The following is a 20,135-nucleotide window of genomic DNA, read 5'->3' on the forward strand; positions in this document are numbered from 1 at the left end:
TCCACGCCTTGCTCTCAATGCCTGCTTATATTGTGCTTTGCAGTCCATTTCACGTTGTTGCTGGACCTGCTCCCAGCTCTCTAAGCAGAACCAAAAACTCTGTACTTTTGCTCCAAAGGCCCAAAGGTCTTCTCGCCTGGCTCGCCGGCCTTGCCGCCAAAGACGAGCTGAGCGGAGAGCTTCCACGTCGATGGGACGGACCACTCCTGCTGGACCTTCTGGTCGACGAGGGGGTTGTAGTGCTGGAGGTTGGCGCCCAGGCCTTCGGCTTCGAGGGCGGTCCAGACTGCGAACTGGAGCATGGCGCTTGAGTGGCCGGCCCAGGGGTCGAAACTGTTTTTATACGTTAGCAAAAATTTCATATGGGGGGGTTGGATGGGAAAAGGGGACATACCGATCAGCATAAAGGGCAAACTTTTCCTGCATGCCCTTGACGACGTCCTGGTCCTCAAAGAACAAAACAGTGCCTGCGCCGGCCTTGAACCCGGCCATGCGGGCGGCCGTCGAGGCGAAGTTCTCCTCGGGGACGATGGACTTGAGGATGGCGGTGGTGATGTCCCAGAACTTGTCGTGCTCGGCGCCGAGGAGGACGACGACGCGGTTGGATTGGGAGTTGAAGGAAGAGGGGACGTGGAGGAGGGATTCCTTTACGATTTCTTGGACGCGGTCGGTAGAGATGGGGAGGGTCTTGTTGAGGGCGTAGATTGTGCGGCGGCCTTTGATGTGGGAGAGGAAGCCGTCAGCGCCCTGGACGGCGGGGGTGGTTTTGCTGGAGGAAAACATCTTGGGGGTAGTAATTGGTGTGGTAATAGGACGGGGAGTAGCAACTCTATAGGTGGTGTTTTTGAGGAGTGTGCGAAGCGGGTGGGCGAATCTCTGCATAGGAGCGGAAGACAAGATGGGATGATGGGTTGGTTGGTGATGAGATGAACTTATAGATAGATGTCAAAAAGGTGGGAAGGACCCCTTATATGTATCTACCTTCCTATGTCTGTCCTCTTTCCCTACGAACAGCAAAAGACGGGGTTCTACCCGGCAGAATTCGAGACCGACACCTTCCCCCCAACCCCCATCATGGAAGGAACCCTGGAGCATTTCCGCCGAGAGACCTCAAAAGATTCCATGAGCATCTCAAACCATCGCCAGACTCCACTTGGTACGTGCGGATGGAGTTTTCTGCTTGCAAGCGGCTCACTCATCGAGTTGTCATCCATTTCAGCTACCAAATCTGTAATCCACTATTCATATCGTCTTCTCGCTTGCTCGCGCGCGGTATCCGGATCTGTCCTGTATATAATACAAGTACAAATTACATCATTGATTATACATAAGCTTAGTACGCGTTCGACCGTTGCAGTTTGCATGACGCCCAGCTCCCTCACCAATGACAAACAATCATACAGCCGAATTGGGGAAGTTTGCTGAAAGCCAGTTCGTGGCTTCGGCACCAACGACAGCATGCCGCTGGGCTTTGAAAGCGCATTTCAAATGCTGACAAAATCCCGCTAAGACCATACCCCCACTTCTTTATCTATTGGGTAGCCGGACAGGGGGTGGGATCTGATCCATTGCTTGCTCGGCAGTCCCCGAGGTGCCAACCCCACCACGTGCCGTTGATGGAGGGGAGGGTTGAATCCTTGAACTGCCTGATTCAGTATTTATAAAGATACAGATGCTCTCCGTATGAGAAAGTATCAGGGGCATGGTGTCACAAGGCCTGACGGTTGCGCCATCTGGGATGTCTCTTGGGTGAATAGACCATGCACACCTAATGTCACACCGTGGCCTTGAGAAACCAGCCTCAAATAGCCAAGAGATACATCGATCAATGATTTCGATGTCATGGTAAGAAACCTCTGCTGCTAGATTATACCATATACAGTCCTCCATACATCCAGTGTCCGTCATTTCAAAACTCAAAGCTGTTCTTCTCACCCCCTCAACATCACATTCCCCTCTCTGCTGTGCAATGTTACACACCTCCACCAAGTCCCTGATGATCCCTCAACGGCAAATGCCGAGCAAAACAACGATTCCATAAAGATAGATTAAACATGTATATACATCAAGAGTCAGACCTATCCTTCATGTGCCCGTCGTCCTCCTAACACCCGCCCATACCCTTCATATACCCTCCATTTTATATAGTTATTGTTGTTGTGTGTGCGCTTGTGTGTTTATCTTTTCTCTAGCAGACCAAAGCAAATCCCCAAAGAAAATCTTTACCATGGCTTCGAGCCCCAAAAAGTCTGGTATAAAAATCTCAAACATCTTTATGCGCCCACCAGCCAAAGCAATGAGAAAAGCAAGAACGCAATACAAAACTCCCGTCAAATGCATGAAACGATACCGAAAGGGAGGATGAGAAACGTGAACCCAAAGGAAATTTTGTCAAAAAGACTACAAATCCTGAACCACCTCACCAAGTCTCGGCAATGTACTGGCCCGTCTCCTTTTTCAAGTTCCAAAACTGCTGAGCCTCGTCATGCTCCAGGTTGCCCTTCTCCATGGCAACCTCGACAAGCGCCTTCTCAACACCCTCGCCCATGCCCCTGCTGCTTCCGCAGACAAAGACTCTGCCGTCGACAGCGTTGATGATGTACCAGACAAGGTCAGCCTGGGCCTTGACCTCCTCCTGGACATATCTTCCTGGGCCCCTGCGGCTCTGGACAACCTTCTTGACTTCATCCTCATGGACACCCCACTCGCCACTGTAAAGCTCGTCCACCAGCGAATCACGGACACCCTGGAGCACCCAGACCTTGTTCGCACAGTTGGCCGTCTTGAGACGCCGCTGGACGAAGCCTCTAAACGGAGCAATACCGACGCCAGCCCCAATAAGGAGCATCGGTCCGTCCGAGACGAACTGCTTGGCAAGCGGGTTGGCCATCAAACCCTTGAACATGGGGATATAAAACTCTGGGTCTTTCTCCCCCTTCTCCTGAGCCTCGATGAACTTCAAAGCCTGTCTCTGAAAGAAACCCGAGCCAATACCCGTCCGACTGCCATTGCGCCAGTCCTCCGCCTCATGAACGGTGACGGCAATCTCAATCAACCGATGCTGCTTCCCATCGCGTGTCAGGAACGACTCATGAGGGTCGTTCGACAACGAGTAGAAGCGGGGCATAAGTGGCTGCAGGACGGATAGGAGAAGATCAAGCGGTGGCTTGGCGTTAGGGAAGGCGTGCAGTAGTTGGACCAGACTGATGTGTGGACCGGTTCGGAAGTCGCAGAAGACGCCCTGACCCTCGGCGGAGCAGAGGTACCGCAAGATCTTGCGCTCAGTTGCGTCAGTGGTGTGCTCAGCAAGCACACGGAGAATTTGCTTCGTTGGTGGGTATGACTGGACATCGGAGCACCACGTTAGAAGATCGCGGCGGGTGGTGACAATCTCACGAGCCTGGTCGGCGCCCCAAACGGTTGGCCAACGGCCCTTGGTCGTCCGGAGGAGCACAGGCTTGTCGCGCAGAAATCGGGGGACCAGGAGCAAGTCGAGGATTTCCTGCACTATAGAAGCCTCGTTGGGCGCAGACACGCCGATTGCGCCACCGACTTTGAAGTCAACATCCTCACCCTCTGGATAGTTGGTGACATCAAGGTCGAAGTGGAAGGTGCGCTTCTCAGCACCAGGCTTGGTCAACTCGCGAGTGTTGTGAATGCGCGCGGGGAACACATGGTGCGGCGGGTGTGGTTGCACAAATTTGGGAGGTTGTATTTGTGTGTCGAGCCTCTCCAATGTCAAGTCCTGGAGTGTCTTTTCGATGCCGGCCACTGACGAAGTGGTGTCACTCTCCGTGCCGAACGGCACAGCAGGCTCGGATGGCGATGGAATGTTGGAGGGCCGGCGAACGGGTTGCAGGAAAGCCGTTTGCTCGGGAACATCGCACACTCCGCTGAGTGTGGTAGGAATCTTGTCGATCTTGAGGTTCAGAGAACGGTATGCGTCATTGTCGGGAAGCTCGATCACCTCGTACTCCACGTTGTTGTCTTTTTTCGGGGCACCACCAAGACAGCAGCCTCCGCCGCAGCATCGCCGGATCAATTGCGTTGTCGTCTCACCGGTTATGCGTTGCACATCTTCCGGGCTCTTGGCGATCAGGCGTGTGGACGCCCGCCGGCGACGTGGGATCGGTTTTGTTGGCTCTTCAATCTCCTGTTCGTCAGAGCTCGAGTATGTAAGTGACGGTGTGGCCGATTCGGGCTGGGGCTCCTCAGGAATGCTCGCAGCCGCACGCTGGGCAAGAAGAAGGTCTGTCTGCGCCGTCATTTTGGATGTGGTTGAAGCCCTCAGCTGCCTCGGAGAGTTGTGGCGATGGATAGATAATATAGGTAGACGGGAGGTGAGCGAATAGGTCGGAGCAAGTGCTGAGGATAGGGGAAGTGAATTCGTCTCTGTCAAAGGCCCAGGCGCATGACCGAAATTTGCAGAAAATCGAGATGGAATTCCGAAGGTGATGTGGGCCGAGGTCAAGTTACGGTAATGCTGTATGGATGGTATGACTTGAGTCAAAGGCTTGCCTCGTCGTATAACAATTTGGTGGTCGCTATGGGTATGGCACAAAAAGGTCTGTAGGAGGGAAAAAAGGAAGGACACAGCTGGGCCACTGGGAGGCTGGCGATCTTTATCACCGTCCTCCTCTTGTCATTGTGCAGCGAGTGCAGCAGATGGCCAAGTCATTGAGGTCAGCTCACAGCCAAGATACGCTACTTTGACTTCCAAGCCCAGCCTTTGGGGGGCAAGCGGGACCGGACACAGTGCGCGTGACTTTTGTCCTGTCCCGTCCCGAAGAAAATCAATGTGTGGGCCTTTTGCCGTGTTTCTCCGGACAAACCAACATCTGATATCAAAATATTCACCAGGGCATCTGAACACATATCTGTTGTTTGCTCTCTTAATATACCTGTAATAGACACTCATACGGCTGGAACTGCAAGCCTGAATAACACATCTGCAACACAAGAGCCTCGCCCTTCTTGATGCGCCCGGTGAGGCTCCCCATGCTCCCGGCTCAATGGGCATTTTCCTATTCCCTCGGCACGTGCTCAATTCAACACTTTCCCCTGAGCGCCAGCCCTGTCTGTCTCCGAGCAGTGCCAATCCGTCAGAATCACCCGGGGCTGCCGGGGGAGGATCGGTAGCCCTCACGGCAATGAGCCCAGCTCAATCTCACATGGTCTCATCACCATTCCACCCTCCCACTCACTGACCGCGCCGTGTAGCACAAAACTTCCGGTTTTCCCAACAACCATGTTGAAAACCAGTGGTACCTGCATGGGCTTATATCTCTGATTCAACCAGCATCCGTGGACATCCGAGATGTCCTAGGAGAAACAGCAGCAACTTGTCTCCATCGCCACCCCCCTTTCTGATCTCCTCCCTCCAAAAAAGCCAAGCCACCAATCCCTCTTTCCCCAGAAAAAGCTCTCGACTGTTTCAACACTTCCCGGCGTCAAGAGTGGACTCACGGCGGAGACCAACTCTCGAGATGCAGAGCTTCCGTCCACATGAAGCATGCCTCTCGCCGCCGGTGCCTACGTTCTCCGAACTCGGCCAGACCTTCACCAGCAAAAAGATGGGAGAATGCACAGTGTTGCCACTTACTGTGTGGATACCACCAATGACGGCAAGCAAGGATAATCTAATCAATCAACGATTATCAATCGGCCCCACAAATTACGATTTCAGTGCGCAGCACACAGCGCGCGAGGCGAGCCCCTTTTGCGCGCCGCCGCCGTGATGACCGAAAAAAAGCCAATCCCAATCTTTGGAGTGATGTTTTTGATCAGGCAGATTGATAATGATTTGTGTTGAGATTAGATCAGCCTGCCTCCTGCGACCCGAGATCTGATAAAACTGAAAGGGCTGGATTAATGACACTAGTGGGGTGACTAACACTTTTGCAACTCATGGTCATCGTTTTGAATACACACAGATGATTCACCACGGTTGATGCAAACTCCGGAGAAACAGCCCTTTCCAGTGGGGGTAATTGGGAGTGAGGTGGCTCACCCTCAACTATTCTCCTCCTCTCACAGCGGCGAAAGGTTTCTTGTTGTTCCAGACCTTGTCCCTCAAAAGCCGGGCACCCCTCACTGCCGGCGTAGTCGGCGGCAAGCAGCGGCTGCCGTTCGGGTCAATGTTTCGGTGCCCGCTTGGGACCCAAAAACCCCCCACAAATGTGAGCGGAAACATCACGCCTTTTTGGGGGTTTAGTTTTGGAGATGTATCCTGATTCCAAGAAGCCAACCCGACAATAAACCAAAGCTCGGTTGGTACCGCCTAAAGGGCTCAAATCCCACGCAGTTGGTTATCATATGCAAATGCGGGATTTTTATCTAGCTGGTGCCTGCCGCGCGCCATTATTAGATTTATCAGATTGGGTCTCTTGTCAACGCCGCCCTTTGCGCTCTTCGGGATTGTATGTAGGGCAGTTGTGCAAGCAGCTTGATGAATTGCACAATCTAGGTCTCTTCTTTTGAAATCTTGGCATATATGACAGATCAAGGAGGCATGGGTTGCTTCGACTAGCTCAACCGTCATCCATTTGCATAATATAGTGTGGTCGATGTCATCTGATCGAAGCCGGGTGGTCACCGGCCGCCGTTCGGCGTGGCGTCAACCTGGGATCCGATCGGGATCGGGATCGGAGCCGAAACGGCAACGACATCCGACCTCCGCCCTGGTTAGGGAAGCTTATCTCCGTGATGGTTTCGTTGTGGTTTTAGTGTATCATGGGTATATAATAATGCGATTCCCCATAGTTCCGTTGACAACGACTCAACATGATCTGGACTTCGTAGTTACCCGGAGATGCCTAGAGAACTCTTTGAGGAGGGAACGTATCATCATCATTCAGGCTAGCAAGTAATCGTGATAACCCTGTCCTGAACAACACACTGCCTAGCAGCACAAGATCTCTTGTCTTGGTTTTGCCCGTTTCGAAAGAATAACCAAGACAAAAACCTGCTCATCAATCCCATCCGCCTTTTCCACTGGATCAACATTTTCCAATCTGTTCAACACGATACCCAATCCTTGAAGTCATAGCCAAAAAAATAAAAATGTTATAAATCAGTAACATGAAACGAAGATCATAAACATCATATTCTCATCATCGCCTTCCCCAAAAAGATCCTGCCATTGCTGTTGCCAAAGTTGCAGTTGTTATTTGAAGAAGAAATGGTCATAAATCGTGAAATAGCCGCAGCTGGCTGAACATCGATGGCGTCAGCCAGAAAATAAAGAAACGTATATTCGGATACTGAGAAGAGGTGTGAAAAACGTAGATAAATTGGTCTCGAGACTGGTGACGGAGAAAATAAGGAGCTGCTGGCTGGTTGACTACTAGCAGCGATCGTAAAAAAACGTTAGAGGTATGTCTGCCCAAGTTCTTGACGATGACCGTCATAAAGTATCAAATAATGTAAATGAAGAAAAAAAAGAAAAAAAACCACAGGAAAACCCCGGGCACGCAAGATACGCTTATCAGTAGCCCTGCCCGCTGTAAAAAAAAAAAAGCTTAGTTAAAGTATCCAAGAAATAGGAAAGAGAAAACCGGATTCGACCGTGCTAACGGTTCTTGTTTTGCCAACAGTAGTCAACAGCGGGTGTGACGATGTTGTGGAAGTCGGAGGTGGCAATACGGCCAATGAAGAACACTCTGTAGTTGTGCTCGATCGTGACAAGCTTCGCGTAATTCACGCGCGACTCCTTGTCGAGCTTCTCGGTTCGTTCTGTGAGCTCGAGCCGCACAGGTTCGAAACCCAAGTCTGGCTCGCCCGGCATCATGCGTGGTCTTGTACCAGAGGCATAGACGATCCCATGCTTGCGGGGCTTCACGCCCTTTTTGGTGCAGGCTTGATGACCATATGTCAGAATAGGCCTGTTGCTCCGGTCAGTTCATAGGACTTCTGGACGGAGCTCGGGGTATCATTTACACGCAAGTAGAATGACCTTCGTCGGTAGCGACAACAATGAACCGACGAAAGCTTTCATGAAACTTCTGGCCTCGTTGCATGTAGGATCGCAGGGTCGCGTTCATACCGCTCCCGAGAGGTTCAGACCAGTAGATTTTAAAGACCTTAACATCCGGTCATGTTAGCCAAGAAAATTCAATCTCTATTGAGAGTCACCTACTTCTCCCGGTTGGAATCTTGACGAGTGTTCGACAACGAAGCCTGTCAACAGTTAACAACAGATCGGGAATTCCAGGGAGGTGGTACATTACTGCTCCAAATGTCATTTTGTTGCGATGAATGTGAAGTACCATAGCCTCTTTCGCTGACTCGTTGGTTGATGGTATTCCCATACGAGTAAGGGGTCTTCACCATCGGAGACAGAGCTCTTGGTGTCTGCTGCCCCGGATCGTCTTGAAATTGATATGCGGACTGGTCATATCCAGTAACCATTGAAGCTGCTCCAGGCACCATGCCAGTTCCGTACCCATCATCTTCCTCATAGGCCTCGGGAATAGTAGAGTACTCCTCTATTTCTCGTCAGCAACAGCAGCATTATATCGAAAGCTTTTTGGATATCGGTCAATGTTTTCATACCTGGGGGTTGAATCACAGTCGCAGTGTCCTCTTCAACTTCACCTTCTATAGGGCCAGGCTCTGAAAACACGGCTGCCCTTGGATCAAGAGTGACAGTGCTGCCTGAGTAATAGGTGGACTCTGCGGGATTGGGCGCAACTTGGGTTCCTGTTCAGAATCAGCAATTGTCCCGATATATCATTTGGAAGAACTTGAGGTACCTTGATCGTCGAATTCACTTGCAACACTTGCATCCGTACCATCTGCAAGATCAGTTCCATACTCGGATGCAACAGATGAGGCTTCATCGTAGGATGAAGTAGGCTTCGTTGGTTCGTAGAACGGCTCACCGGGCCCAAATGACTGGGGTTGAGCTGGCTGCAGATCATCAGGTTGAGGTTTTCCCCTGTTCCGAGGTCTCCTTGACGAGGAGCTTTTCCCTTTGGATGGTCTGTATCCAGAAGACTGGTCGTAAGATTTCCCATTTGGCCTGGTCGAGTACCCATCGTAACCTTGTGCAGGTGGCGCTCCATATCCCTGAGTTTGGTCACTATAAACTATGTTCTGCCCAGGGCTCGGTGGAATACCCGACAGCCCGAAGCTCGTGGAACCAGTCGGGGCACTAAACGTATAAGAGTCATCATATGCCGAACCATCTTGGACACCCGGCGTATCAAGATTGTACGATGTATCTGAGATGGTCACATTGGACATAGAGCTCGCGAGATTATCAACACCATCACCACGAGGAGCTTGCTGCTCACTGCTTGGCGGGTAGCTGTAGTCATATTCCCAATCACCTGCACCATGTCAATATGACGTTCGCATCGTCCGAAAAGAATATTTGGGGAAGATATCGGTACCTCTGTGGTTCCGTCTGGCCCTAAAATATCGGTTGTTCTGCTCATCATGTTCCCACTTGGACCATGCCCCTTGGTTTCGTCGACTGGAACTCATGGTGCATGCATTTTTGGAAAACGTAACAAAATATTGGTGAACTCAACAATCCCGATAGACGGGATGGTGTTATGAGGGAGCGTATTCGTGGGTAAGATGAAAACCAGAGCAAAAAACGATATACCAACGGCCAACGGCAAGAGATCCAGAACCTCCTCTAGCACGCAGCGGAGTTGCTATTCCAAGATGATGTCCTGCCTTTATACCGAGATTCTCTTTGCCACAATCCGGAGCCGCAAGTGTAGCTAGAGGCCTAGGAGTTGGGGAGTGGAATCTCTAGTTGTCGAGTGGTGCTCTGGGCCTCTTCGTAGATTAAATGCAATTGTAATTGGCGGAGGTGAGAGCTCGTGACACACGGCCCGGGATCCCATTCGCGGCGTAGGCCGACCCTATTGTCGCCGGATGAATGACCTCTTGAAAGAGGGAAGGATAAGTGTGGGTCGTTGGAGGAACAGAAGAGGCCAAAGAAAGTTGCAGCAAGAGGAGAGGCGGTGACCAGTGGTCGACACGACGACGGAGCCCAAAGGCTGGAGTCGAGAACAGCCGCAAGACTGGGGAAGCAACGAGCTCAAAGCTGAGGAGTCAAGACGGCGGGCTGCTGCAATGTCTCGACGCGAGGTGGCTGCGTGTGGGTGTTCTTATCAGGCCGTGAATGACCAATGTTGACGAATCCCGAGCCACCTTGAGCGGAGCTTGATGTGGTTCTTGGACCAGTCGCGAAGACCTGTTGGAGATGTTGCCCAATGATCACGATATTCTCGTGATGAGAACGAGGGAGTTGAAAACAAAAAGGATGAATACATTAGGCAGCTACACATGAGCTGGGAGATGGCAAGTGGGTTCTTTCTATACCGCGCTTTTGGCGCGATGCTCTCATACGTTGCCTCTTTTCATTTTCCATCTGCTCCTTCCACAGCTGAATTTCCATTTCCCAGTTTGGGATTCTCTGCATACGCAGTCATGCCGGCGGATTTGGTGAAGGAGGGGTCGAGAGTGCTAGCGCCGGTGCTCCACCGCAGGGTCGAGATGCCCCGCTGTGGAAATGTATGTATGCGTGATCCGGGGTACAGGAAATGGAATTTCCAAAACCTCTCTTCAAGAGAATATAAGAACTCTGCCGTGACATGTCGCACGTCTCAGAATATTAGATCAGACGGGTTATCCAAGGGCAGGTCTTCATGTTAAATAGACTCGCCAGGGTGTTCCTCCTCAACATCGTTAGGCTGTCAGAACCCCCCATGAAGTGCGGCCAGGACCGTCCCGTTGATCCAAGCTTCCCCATTCGAGATGAGTTGGACCCACAAGGCTGGGAACAACTGAGAAGATGGGTTAAAGGCCCTTTCCTTATTTCTAACCGCCTTTGCGAACCCAACCAAACTGCATACCCTTCGTGCCCTCCAAGGTTGACCGATACAGTGGGAAGGAAGATGTTTCATTCCGCTTGAACCAACCACGAAGGCTGGCTCCATTGCATGCCCAATAATAGAGCAGGCATTCACTTGGACACTGGGGGCTGGCATGTTAGGAAGCTGCGGAACTTGGAAGGCATGACTGCCCGGCACAGATTGGGGCACTGGGCAGTAGGTTCTCGCACAAACGAAGAAGCCCTGTTTTACCAGCCGCCGCAACAATACCTAATCCTATCAGCAAACGCGTTCCATCTCACCCACGGACTCCCTTTGGGCATTTCCCCACTCATCTCCTGCCTTGGCTTACCTTTGATGGCACTTCGTCTTCTGTCTGTTCCTTGTGTATACGGCATCATTCAAACAAGCCCTCTGCTCTTTCTTGGAGAATCGGGCTAAATCTATCGCACCATCTGTCTGTCTGTCCGCCCTCGCGCAGCATCATCCGATGGCCCCAAGCCATTGGAGATGCTGTTCAAGACCGACGTGCTGTCTTCATCACCATGACTTCCACCACATTACCACCAACCAACCCCAACACGCAAAACAATTTTCCACTGAGAAATGGCTCCTTAAACGCTCAAACCACCACACTACCTTTGACCCGCAAACCTACACCACTCTCGTCGCCAGCTACGCCTCGCTTCAACCATGCTGTGTCGCCGGCATTCAAACGGTCTGTTGAGAGGCCAGCTGCCCTCAATGCCTTGCCCACGATGAATGGGTCACCGCCTAACCTACGCAATGCTTCTGTTCACACACCTCCTGACGATGATTCGACCTCTTGGACTGGAGATAGTACAGCAAGCAGTGGTGATGACGATTTGTCCCCACCCCCTCCTCCACCCCCTCCTCCACCACCCCCTCCACGAGCTTTAAAGCCCGAGATTGTCCATCCAGTTCCACCAACCAACCTGCTGCCCGTTGGCCAAATTTGGGCAGCACAGGCTACGCCTGCCATAGCACCGGCTGTTCATGCTCCAATCCGACCACATCCTCTTGACATCGACGGTTCGGAGTCGGAATTTAGCGATTCGGACGAGGCATCCACAAGTCGATATCATGATCGGCTGCGCCGGGATCTGGGGGCTGCGGTCGAAGGCAAGCAACGCGACCTCCGCCAGCTAAGATCGCAGATGTCTACCAAGCTTGACGAAATGCTTGACGCCATACGCAAGTTGACGACCTTGGAAAATGAGGCCATGAAGCTTTTGAAGCCGGACCAAGGGGGTGTTCAAAAGTTTCGTCAACTACAAAAAACCCAGATGGAACTCCTCTCGACATTCAAAGCAATCAGGAGTGATTTCGAAGAAGATGAGTTTCAGTTGCAGAGCTTGGAGAGTGATTTGGTCAGGGCTGCACGACCAGCTCCATTCTCAGCCAGGCCTAATGCCGTAGGCCTGCCGGGGATGGATTCAGTCATGCAACAGTCCATTATTGAAGCGAAAGAGGAGGTGCCAGAGATCTTGTTGGGCATATCGGGAGAACGCTACGACGATATACACCCTCGGTATCAAGATCTTTTGGACAAAGTTGGAGATCGCGAACTTGCCCGAGAACATTGTGAGGAAATCAGGTATCGCCGCGAGGATATCATCTACGAACTTGAGATCAAACTTCACCGGAAGAGGATGCAAGAGAACCCGGGCAACTCGATCAGCGAGGAGGAGCTAGCGGAAATGAAGACATCGCTCGAAAGCATTCCGACAAATCCTGGAGAATTTCAGGCTCGATTTGGACTCTCCGCTAACGAAGAAGACCTCAACTTTCTCGAGGACTACGACCGCCAACTGCAACGAGCGCAAAGGAGGTTTGACAGGGCAGAACAGGAAGTTCACCGGCTGCGAGAATGGTGCATCAACAATAAGGCGATGCGTCAAAATGCCTCCTATAACGAGTTACTAACAATCTACCTTGGGACCGACCAGCCACCGCTTCCCCCGGATGACGGGAATATGCCCATTGAATTCGTCCCGCGAACAGGTCACAGCAAGCTTGCCCATGATCGGTTTCCTATTCTCATGTCGAATCCATCGCATGTCCTGGACGAATTATCGGAACAAGCGGCTCTGAACAAGGCGATGGCACTTCCAGCAGACTCCCCGGAGAGTGCTCAGCGGAGGGCTGAGTGCATGAAGGAGTTAGGAATCACCAAGCTGTTTCAGAACGCCAGGAATACCCCTGACCTGATCAATCGATGGCTACTTCACCGCCTCCGCACATGTCCTATGGAAATAGAGCTCATGCTTACTGTATTTGAGACGAGCTGCAAGGTTGTCAACTTGCGGAGATGGCAGGAGGAGGTGCTGTTTTACTGGCCAAGAGACGAGGCAGCCAAGAAGTCACCGCTGGAATTTGAAGGACCTCGAACACCGGTGGATGAGATATATCTTGGAGAGCAGGACTTTTCACGAATCAACTCTGACATTCACAGGAGTCAGCAGGCGGACGAGGGGGGTCAACACAGCTCAAGGAGATCGAGTGGAAGTGAGAGTGATGGATGAGTCTGTCCTAATGAGTTCTTGTCGGTTTTTTTCACGTTGATATTGGGTATAATCACACCAAAACGCATGTTGTTGGTCAACATGTTGGAACTGCAATGATTTTGTAGTGTGATCACGGCTTGGTTAGATGGTTGGGGGGCTACGTTTGTGACTTTTGACCAAAGGGATTACTTGGTACATGTTTTGGGTGTATTGGCTTGGATTTGTTCTATACCCCTCGGTTTATTCGCAAACGATATGAATGTATGATGATTCTGCTTTCTGTCGTCGGGGCCTTCATCTTCGACAACTGTGTTGCACAACCTATGTAGTAGACCGGCAGGCCGTTGTACAGAAACGATATCTGGGGCACGCGCACAGTTACCCTTCCTGCAATGTAACCAAACTTCGCTACCGTAGGTGGTCATCAAGGCAGCAAGGTCAGACCTGCAGAGAACGACACTAATGTATGCAGATAGCATTCGATACCACTCATCGCTCTGCCGGGACAGACCACTGCTTCAGATCTTGAGGTGGGATGTAGCTCGAAGCTCGGCACAGCAGCCCTATCAAGCAACTCTGACCCCCCGAGATTTGTCAATCATTCGACTGAGTGGCACCTAAATGCTATCGGAAGCTGCCCGAAAGAAGCTGGTCAGAAAATGAAGCCCTTCGGGGCAACGACATCCCACACGGTCTTGGCTTACAGCCTTACTTGTCGAATCCAAGGCACGGTAATCCATGGGTACCTAGGAGTCGAGCAGGAGGGAATCACACACCCGACAACAGAGACCAATAATTTTCAAATCTCATAGCCTTGCCTCTTTCATCCCACACTTTTGGCACACCATCTTTCAAGAGTGGTATGCAACTAACCTTTTCCCACACCATTTTTGCTTTACTCTCTCGAGACAGGTATGACTCAATAGCGAGATCTCACTCTCCTATCATATAGGCCAGTGATATTGCTCCTCACACACCGCAAGTTGGTCGAGCGGTGGGGGAGTAAGGCTGCGGTCCGACGTGATTCAAATCCTAAAGGATTTTTGCCCGCAAGTAGGAAAGCGGCGCCCGCTTGCCCCGTACGAGATGAATTGAGGAGTGGTAGGTGCATGACGATGGCAGTGGCGGTGGTGGTTGTCTCACAGTCCACGGGACGAATGTGGTGTGGGTGGTGTCGGATTGCTTTGCCCCGCGAGAGCTATCAAAGCTCATCCGAGCTCGAGTTTCACAGCTTGCTGAAGTACCAGGCCAGTTAATAGGCGCTGTATAACCTCGACATCGGCGCGAACGTTACCGAGCCTCGCAGGTGAATATCATAGCCAGGCATACAAGCTTCAAGCCCCCAAATGCACGGGACTGACAGACCAGACTCTCTGCCATAGTCATGTAACCAGAGCCTCAGAGCCTTGGATAATCCTCATCACTTGGACAGGATTCTCAGTCGTGTGGGATCATCAACCACCTCCGTCAACCCCTCGCCCGCTCAGCCGGGCAACACGCCCACAACCCGTATCCAGCATCTTTCTTTTTTCAGCCACGATATAATTTACCCCTGAATGACGCCCAGATCGCCAATTCAGGACATCCACTCACAAGCCCACCGAAGGTCAGCACAGAAATGGGGATATGAGTTATCATGTACTTGTATCCCTGTTTTCCCATGCTTCCCGTCCCAAGCTGTCGGATCACTCGGCTGGGGCCGCCTCACTTTCTTTCTTTGACTTTTTGCAGGTGGGCCAAAATATGCAAGTGAGATCTCCAAGTCTTGACAGCAGTTTTGGCTCCGGCTCCGGGTTGGCTATGGAAAGTAGACCTGCGGTGTGGTCAGACAAACAATACACCTAGTATACTCCTCTTCGATCGGTATTACGTACTTCTCTACTGAGGTTAGATTCTGGTGTCATATCCCTTCATGTTCACGTTATACCATCTCATTGAGTGTATTTCAAGAATTGGCAGACTGTCTATTTACAATTACCCCTTTCGGTCGGGTACACTCCGTATTTGAGCTTTACTTTCCAAACGGGCAACATGAGAAGTGCAGGTCGTGGGCTCAACAACATGCCAAAAATGCAAGATGAGGCTCATAAACGAACTACAAGGGAAAAATGCAGTTCGAGGCTCTAATGTGAGCAGGAGAAAACTTTATTTTGATGTCTTTAGGGTGTGGTTTCGGTAAGGGAGAAGTGCATATTTTCCGGATAGGCGGGCTGTTCTACAGTCAACTGCCGCGGTGAAAAAGATTTATTCGAGGAAATGTACCGTTCAAGGTAGACTTTGATATATTCATCAAAAATGTACTCAGTTCAAACAGAAGAAGTATGTAAACATTGGGAATTGACGTTGATGCCAAATGTTACAGTAGGCTATTTCCACTCTGATGTTCTTTCCAACCACCAACCGGAACCTGGGTTATATGACACGACAAAAGATATATACTCGCAGAGACTAGCTCGAGACATTTCAACTACGCCTTTCAAGTTTAGAGACCCCACAAGGAGGAGAATGTGAAGTACTGGATCTTGCTGGGTGAACGTCCTCTTTGGCCGGCGGTAGCTGCGTCATCTTGGTGATGTGCCAAGGACAATATAGGATTTGACGTTTCAAGAACGGTATCACGAGAATCAAAAGTATCTATGCACACTCTAACTACACATGAACATACTCATCGCGGGATTGACTACCTACGCGGCTTGCGTTATGGGATGATAAAAAGACCTAGTGTAAAGTTGAGATCAAGACACATGAGATGAATTCCCTAGGGAACTACCATGCATGCAGACATACATATGTACACCAACAGGTCAAGGACTAAACCATCAATCTATGCTGTAAAATCACATCAGGTATCTCTCTATCTCCTTCATGCTCTGCGATGTCATCAGATCAAACCCCCGACTGTACATCTCGCATACCCCCCATCCACAGCCTCTTCCCGCGGCCAACACAAAACAGATGCATATCTGCACCTCGCAGTTACTGACGCTTGTAGCCCATCCCCAAACACATCGCCAGAACTGGATAGAGTGACCGTGTCGATATATGAGACATTGGGTATTACCAGCGAGTGTGGACTGACGCTTGATGTCGCTTTCCCCCCACTCCGTCGTTTATTTTACGCAAACATGCTGTCAAAAAACCAAAATACCCTATAAACGCCATGCGCCGCCCCAGACACACGAAAGCCAACCATCCAGGTGAACACCGAGCAATGTCAGAACGCCCTGAACAGAGCAGTAAATGATCCCACGATCCAACTTTTTACGCTTATTCCTGGTACTCCTTTTGGAGGTAGACGCACGATACCATGGCGTGATCACGCTCATAGGGTTCTGAGTATGATAGTTAGCATCTGGATCATTGTATTTCAAGACAAATCATCTGTCGTGGGACTTACCAAGAGTAAGTTGCTCCTTGGGAACAAACTTGTCCTCACGGAGCTTCTGGACTTCGCTGGCAAACACTTGCTCAGGGGGCGCTGTGCTGTCAATGCAGGACGCCTTGATGGAGATGAGAAGACCACCACCCTGCTTCAGGAACAACTTGGCGTTGATACCGACAATTCTGGCCTGATCGGGCTGGGCAACATCGGCGAAGATGACATCGACCATCGGCAAAAGCATGCGGTAGGCCATGGGCTTCCGGGCGTCCTCAACGATGGGAATGACGTTTGTGCGGCGGGTCTAGTGAAGCGTCAGTATTTCGCGGTTTTGCAATCGAATGACGGGCTTCAACGTACAGCCATGTTGATAAGATCTCTGCCAGAGCGGTGAGAGAACTCAACTGCGTAGACGGAACCGGTAGGGCCGACGATATCGGCAACGTGGGAAACGGAGGTACCGGACGCAGCACCGAGGTAGAGGACCTTGGAACCGGGCTTCATGTAGATGGTCTCGAGACCACCGAGGATACCGGCAGCCAACTTGGAACGGAAAGGATTCCAGATCTGAAGTCCATGTTGTTAGCGCATGTTCATGGAAAACGCTGATAGCCAAGACTAGCACTCTGCGACTGAAAAACTTACGCGGTACTCGGTCTTGGTGGCGTTGCCCTCGTCGTTCTTGCCAGTCTCAACAGAGATTCTCTTCTCGCCGTAGACAGACTCGCCAGGTACAAGGTTGGCAGTGGCGAGCAAATCCTCCTTTCCACCGCGGGCAACGAAGACGCCCTTGTGACGATGGGGCTCGACGACGACCTTCTTGCCGCCAGCAGCACCACCGGCACCACCACCGCGACCACCACCGCGGCCACTGTTGAATTGGTTAGCATCTGCCATAGTGGCTCGTAGATCGACATTCAAACGTACCCACGACCACCACGGGCAGGACCGCCACGGCCACCGCCGCGAGGACCACCGCGAGCACCACCACGGCCACCACCACGACCGCCGAAACCGGCTATGTATTCAGTCAGCAAATGTCATTGGAAATGTTGAGGCGAGAGAAGCCAGCAAAGTAGCAGGCCGGAGGAGAGGCGCAGGAGATCGCAAACTTTGGAGGGAAGCGAAGATCGAAAACTTCATTCGCAATCCTCGGCGCGCAGAATCTGAGCGCTCGTGTCATCCAAAAGCAAAGCCATCGCAATCCAATGCCGTCAATTGATACCAGAAAAGAGAATCTAGGACTTACCACCACCGCGGCCACCACCGCGTCCACCACGGTCACCACCACGGAAGTTGCCTCCCCCGCGACCACCGCCTCTTCCACCGCGCTCAAAGCCCATTATGACGGTTGGTTATGTCTGTAAATCGAATATAAGATCGTCGTGGGTATGTCTGTCGACGCCGAATCAGATGTGTTGCGCAAAGAGTTGTTGAGGACACAATGGGTTGATTTGCGCGGCTCTGTCGAGATGCTCAAAGAGCTTGTTGGAGCTGGATGCAAAATTTCCTAACACCCCAGAAAAAATGAGTGGAGCACCGATCAACTTTTTGTCGCCTCGGTGGTGGATTCTTCCGACATTCTGAGTGGCTGGGCATCTTGCTGTGAACCTGGTAGAGATCCGTGCGGTATTGTTATCGTCTTATCGGCTTGGTGGGGCTGCAAGTGGGAAAGTTTTCTGCACTTGCCAGCCGCCAAGATTTTCTTCTGCCTCAGGCCAACACCGCTCCCGCACAAGCCAATCGAACACCACCCACCGAGCCCTAATCGCGAAATTGAATTTGGCTCCAAAATTTGGTAACCGTCATTCCTTGAACATCACCAAATTCGGCCGATCTCGCCTCTAATCGACAAGCAGTCAAGATGGTGAGTAGCCCTTGCGAAATCAATTCCCGAAGTCATTTTCGAGCGCCGTTCGAAGCCCCCGTCGAAATTTGCTGCTGGACCTTTGCGGAATTCCGTCCGGGATGGAGGATGGAGCTATTGCGGAAACCGACGAGGGGGAGGGAAATGTTGAAGCAATCGCCAGGAACCATGCTGACCATGGATTTATCACGACATTAGGTTCGGTACGCTGCGACTGAGATTTCCCCGGTGAAGTCCGCCCGCTCCCGTGGCTCTTACCTCCGTGTTTCTTTCAAGAACACCCGCGAGACTGCCCAGGCCATCAACGGCTGGAAGCTCCAGCGCGCCCAGACCTTCCTCCAGAATGTCATTGACAAGAAGGAGGCCGTCCCTATGAGACGCTACTGCGGCTCCATCGGCCGTACTGCTCAAGGTACGAATAATCATCGATTTCCCGACATAAACACATCGGAAGCTTTGGACATGGAGATTTGGGATTGGGGTGGGATTGGACACCCGGAACGATTAAAAGCTCCACGACTACAAGACTGGTGAAGGATGGATATGGCTATGAGAATGTTGGGCTGACTGTGATGGAAATGTAGGCAAGCAGTTCGGTGTCACCCGTGCCCGCTGGCCCGCCAAGTCCGCCGAGTTCCTCCTCGGTCTCCTCAAGAACGCCGAGTCCAACGCCGACTCCAAGGGTCTTGACACTGGCAACCTCGTTGTCAAGCACATCCAGGTCAACCAGGCCCCCAAGCAGCGCCGCCGCACATACCGCGCCCACGGTCGCGTACGTATCTTCGAATCCGAGAACATCTCCAGCGGGGAGTGAGAGGGGAGGGACACACAGGCTAACATATGGCAGATCAACCCCTACATGTCCAACCCCTGCCACATCGAGCTTATCCTCACCGAGGCTGAGGAGACCGTCGCCAAGTCCGAGGCCGTTGTCCGTGAGGAGCACCTTAACAGCAGACAGCGTGGCGTTCGCGTCCGCCAGGCCCTCACTGCCGCCTAAACGGTTGGCCGTGTGGTGATGTTCGGGACGTCGGGGTATCTTTTGACTGGGGCTTGATTTTTCCGGAAACGGTGTACTGCAAGCATGGCATTCTTTCGGGTCAGGGCTACGATTCCAGAGGAAAAAGGAGTCGGTCACGAATACTCAATAAAAACAATTGAGAAACCATGAACGCGGGAAACGGGGTTATGAAAGGCGCAAACCGAATTTTATTTGCTTGACTCGACTCTCGGCCGAGGCTGCCTTGCCCGTTTGATAGCTGAAGATACCCAGCGTCTCAGTCATCTTGCGTCTCTCATCCGTGTGAAGCGACTATGCATGCCGTGGTGCTGTGGAGGGCAGTTTGGGGCTGTAGTGATACCATAGGGTGATTCCTAACCATTGAGCTTGTCGAACATATCTGGGTCTTGTTGCATATTGATGATTATGGTCTTGTGACACCGGTGCTTACTATGATGATATCATAAATGATTCTCCAACATAACACACTCAATGCCGTCCACATTCG

General features: G+C 51.6%; 6 protein-coding genes across 6 annotated transcripts; 2 read left to right on the top strand and 4 right to left on the bottom strand.

Moving 5' to 3' along the window:
* Positions 1 to 80: 80 nt before the first annotated feature.
* FRM2 (type II nitroreductase) lies at positions 81 to 882 on the bottom strand (the record flags this gene model as incomplete). Its single annotated transcript, XM_062876939.1, has 2 exons — positions 81 to 333; positions 395 to 882. 2 exons carry the CDS (start codon positions 880 to 882, stop codon positions 81 to 83), a joined length of 741 nt encoding a protein of 246 aa, XP_062735586.1.
* Positions 883 to 2,419: 1,537 nt separating this feature from the next.
* On the bottom strand, positions 2,420 to 4,267 carry QC761_212070 (uncharacterized protein; the record flags this gene model as incomplete). The annotated part of the gene is made up of 1 exon (XM_062876940.1): positions 2,420 to 4,267. The coding sequence occupies one exon, from the start codon at positions 4,265 to 4,267 to the stop codon at positions 2,420 to 2,422; it is 1,848 nt and encodes a 615-aa protein (XP_062735587.1).
* A 2,641-nt stretch (positions 4,268 to 6,908) lies between these two features.
* Positions 6,909 to 10,767, bottom strand: QC761_212080 (uncharacterized protein). Its single transcript, XM_062876941.1, has 6 exons — positions 9,396 to 10,767; positions 8,754 to 9,332; positions 8,554 to 8,700; positions 8,229 to 8,486; positions 7,939 to 8,178; positions 6,909 to 7,883 (listed from the first exon to the last, which is right to left on the bottom strand). The coding sequence occupies exons 5-6, from the start codon at positions 8,040 to 8,042 to the stop codon at positions 7,571 to 7,573; spliced, it is 417 nt and encodes a 138-aa protein (XP_062735588.1). The 5' UTR covers positions 8,043 to 8,178; positions 8,229 to 8,486; positions 8,554 to 8,700; positions 8,754 to 9,332; positions 9,396 to 10,767; the 3' UTR covers positions 6,909 to 7,570.
* Positions 10,768 to 11,398: 631 nt separating this feature from the next.
* On the top strand, positions 11,399 to 13,399 carry QC761_212090 (uncharacterized protein; the record flags this gene model as incomplete). The annotated part of the gene is made up of 1 exon (XM_062876942.1): positions 11,399 to 13,399. The coding sequence occupies one exon, from the start codon at positions 11,399 to 11,401 to the stop codon at positions 13,397 to 13,399; it is 2,001 nt and encodes a 666-aa protein (XP_062735589.1).
* A 2,798-nt stretch (positions 13,400 to 16,197) lies between these two features.
* NOP1_1 (Small subunit processome complex component) lies at positions 16,198 to 19,034 on the bottom strand. The gene is made up of 6 exons (XM_062876943.1): positions 18,010 to 19,034; positions 17,688 to 17,778; positions 17,406 to 17,631; positions 17,121 to 17,327; positions 16,779 to 17,064; positions 16,198 to 16,713 (listed from the first exon to the last, which is right to left on the bottom strand). The coding sequence occupies exons 1-6, from the start codon at positions 18,101 to 18,103 to the stop codon at positions 16,649 to 16,651; spliced, it is 969 nt and encodes a 322-aa protein (XP_062735590.1). The 5' UTR covers positions 18,104 to 19,034; the 3' UTR covers positions 16,198 to 16,648.
* RPL17B (60S ribosomal protein L17B) lies at positions 17,989 to 20,032 on the top strand. The gene is made up of 4 exons (XM_062876944.1): positions 17,989 to 18,627; positions 18,826 to 19,039; positions 19,212 to 19,399; positions 19,475 to 20,032. The coding sequence occupies exons 1-4, from the start codon at positions 18,625 to 18,627 to the stop codon at positions 19,625 to 19,627; spliced, it is 558 nt and encodes a 185-aa protein (XP_062735591.1). The 5' UTR covers positions 17,989 to 18,624; the 3' UTR covers positions 19,628 to 20,032.
* Positions 20,033 to 20,135: the final 103 nt, after the last annotated feature.

Source organism: Podospora bellae-mahoneyi, chromosome 2, assembly GCF_035222275.1.
Source record: "Podospora bellae-mahoneyi strain CBS 112042 chromosome 2, whole genome shotgun sequence".
NCBI lineage: Eukaryota > Fungi > Ascomycota > Sordariomycetes > Sordariales > Podosporaceae > Podospora > Podospora bellae-mahoneyi.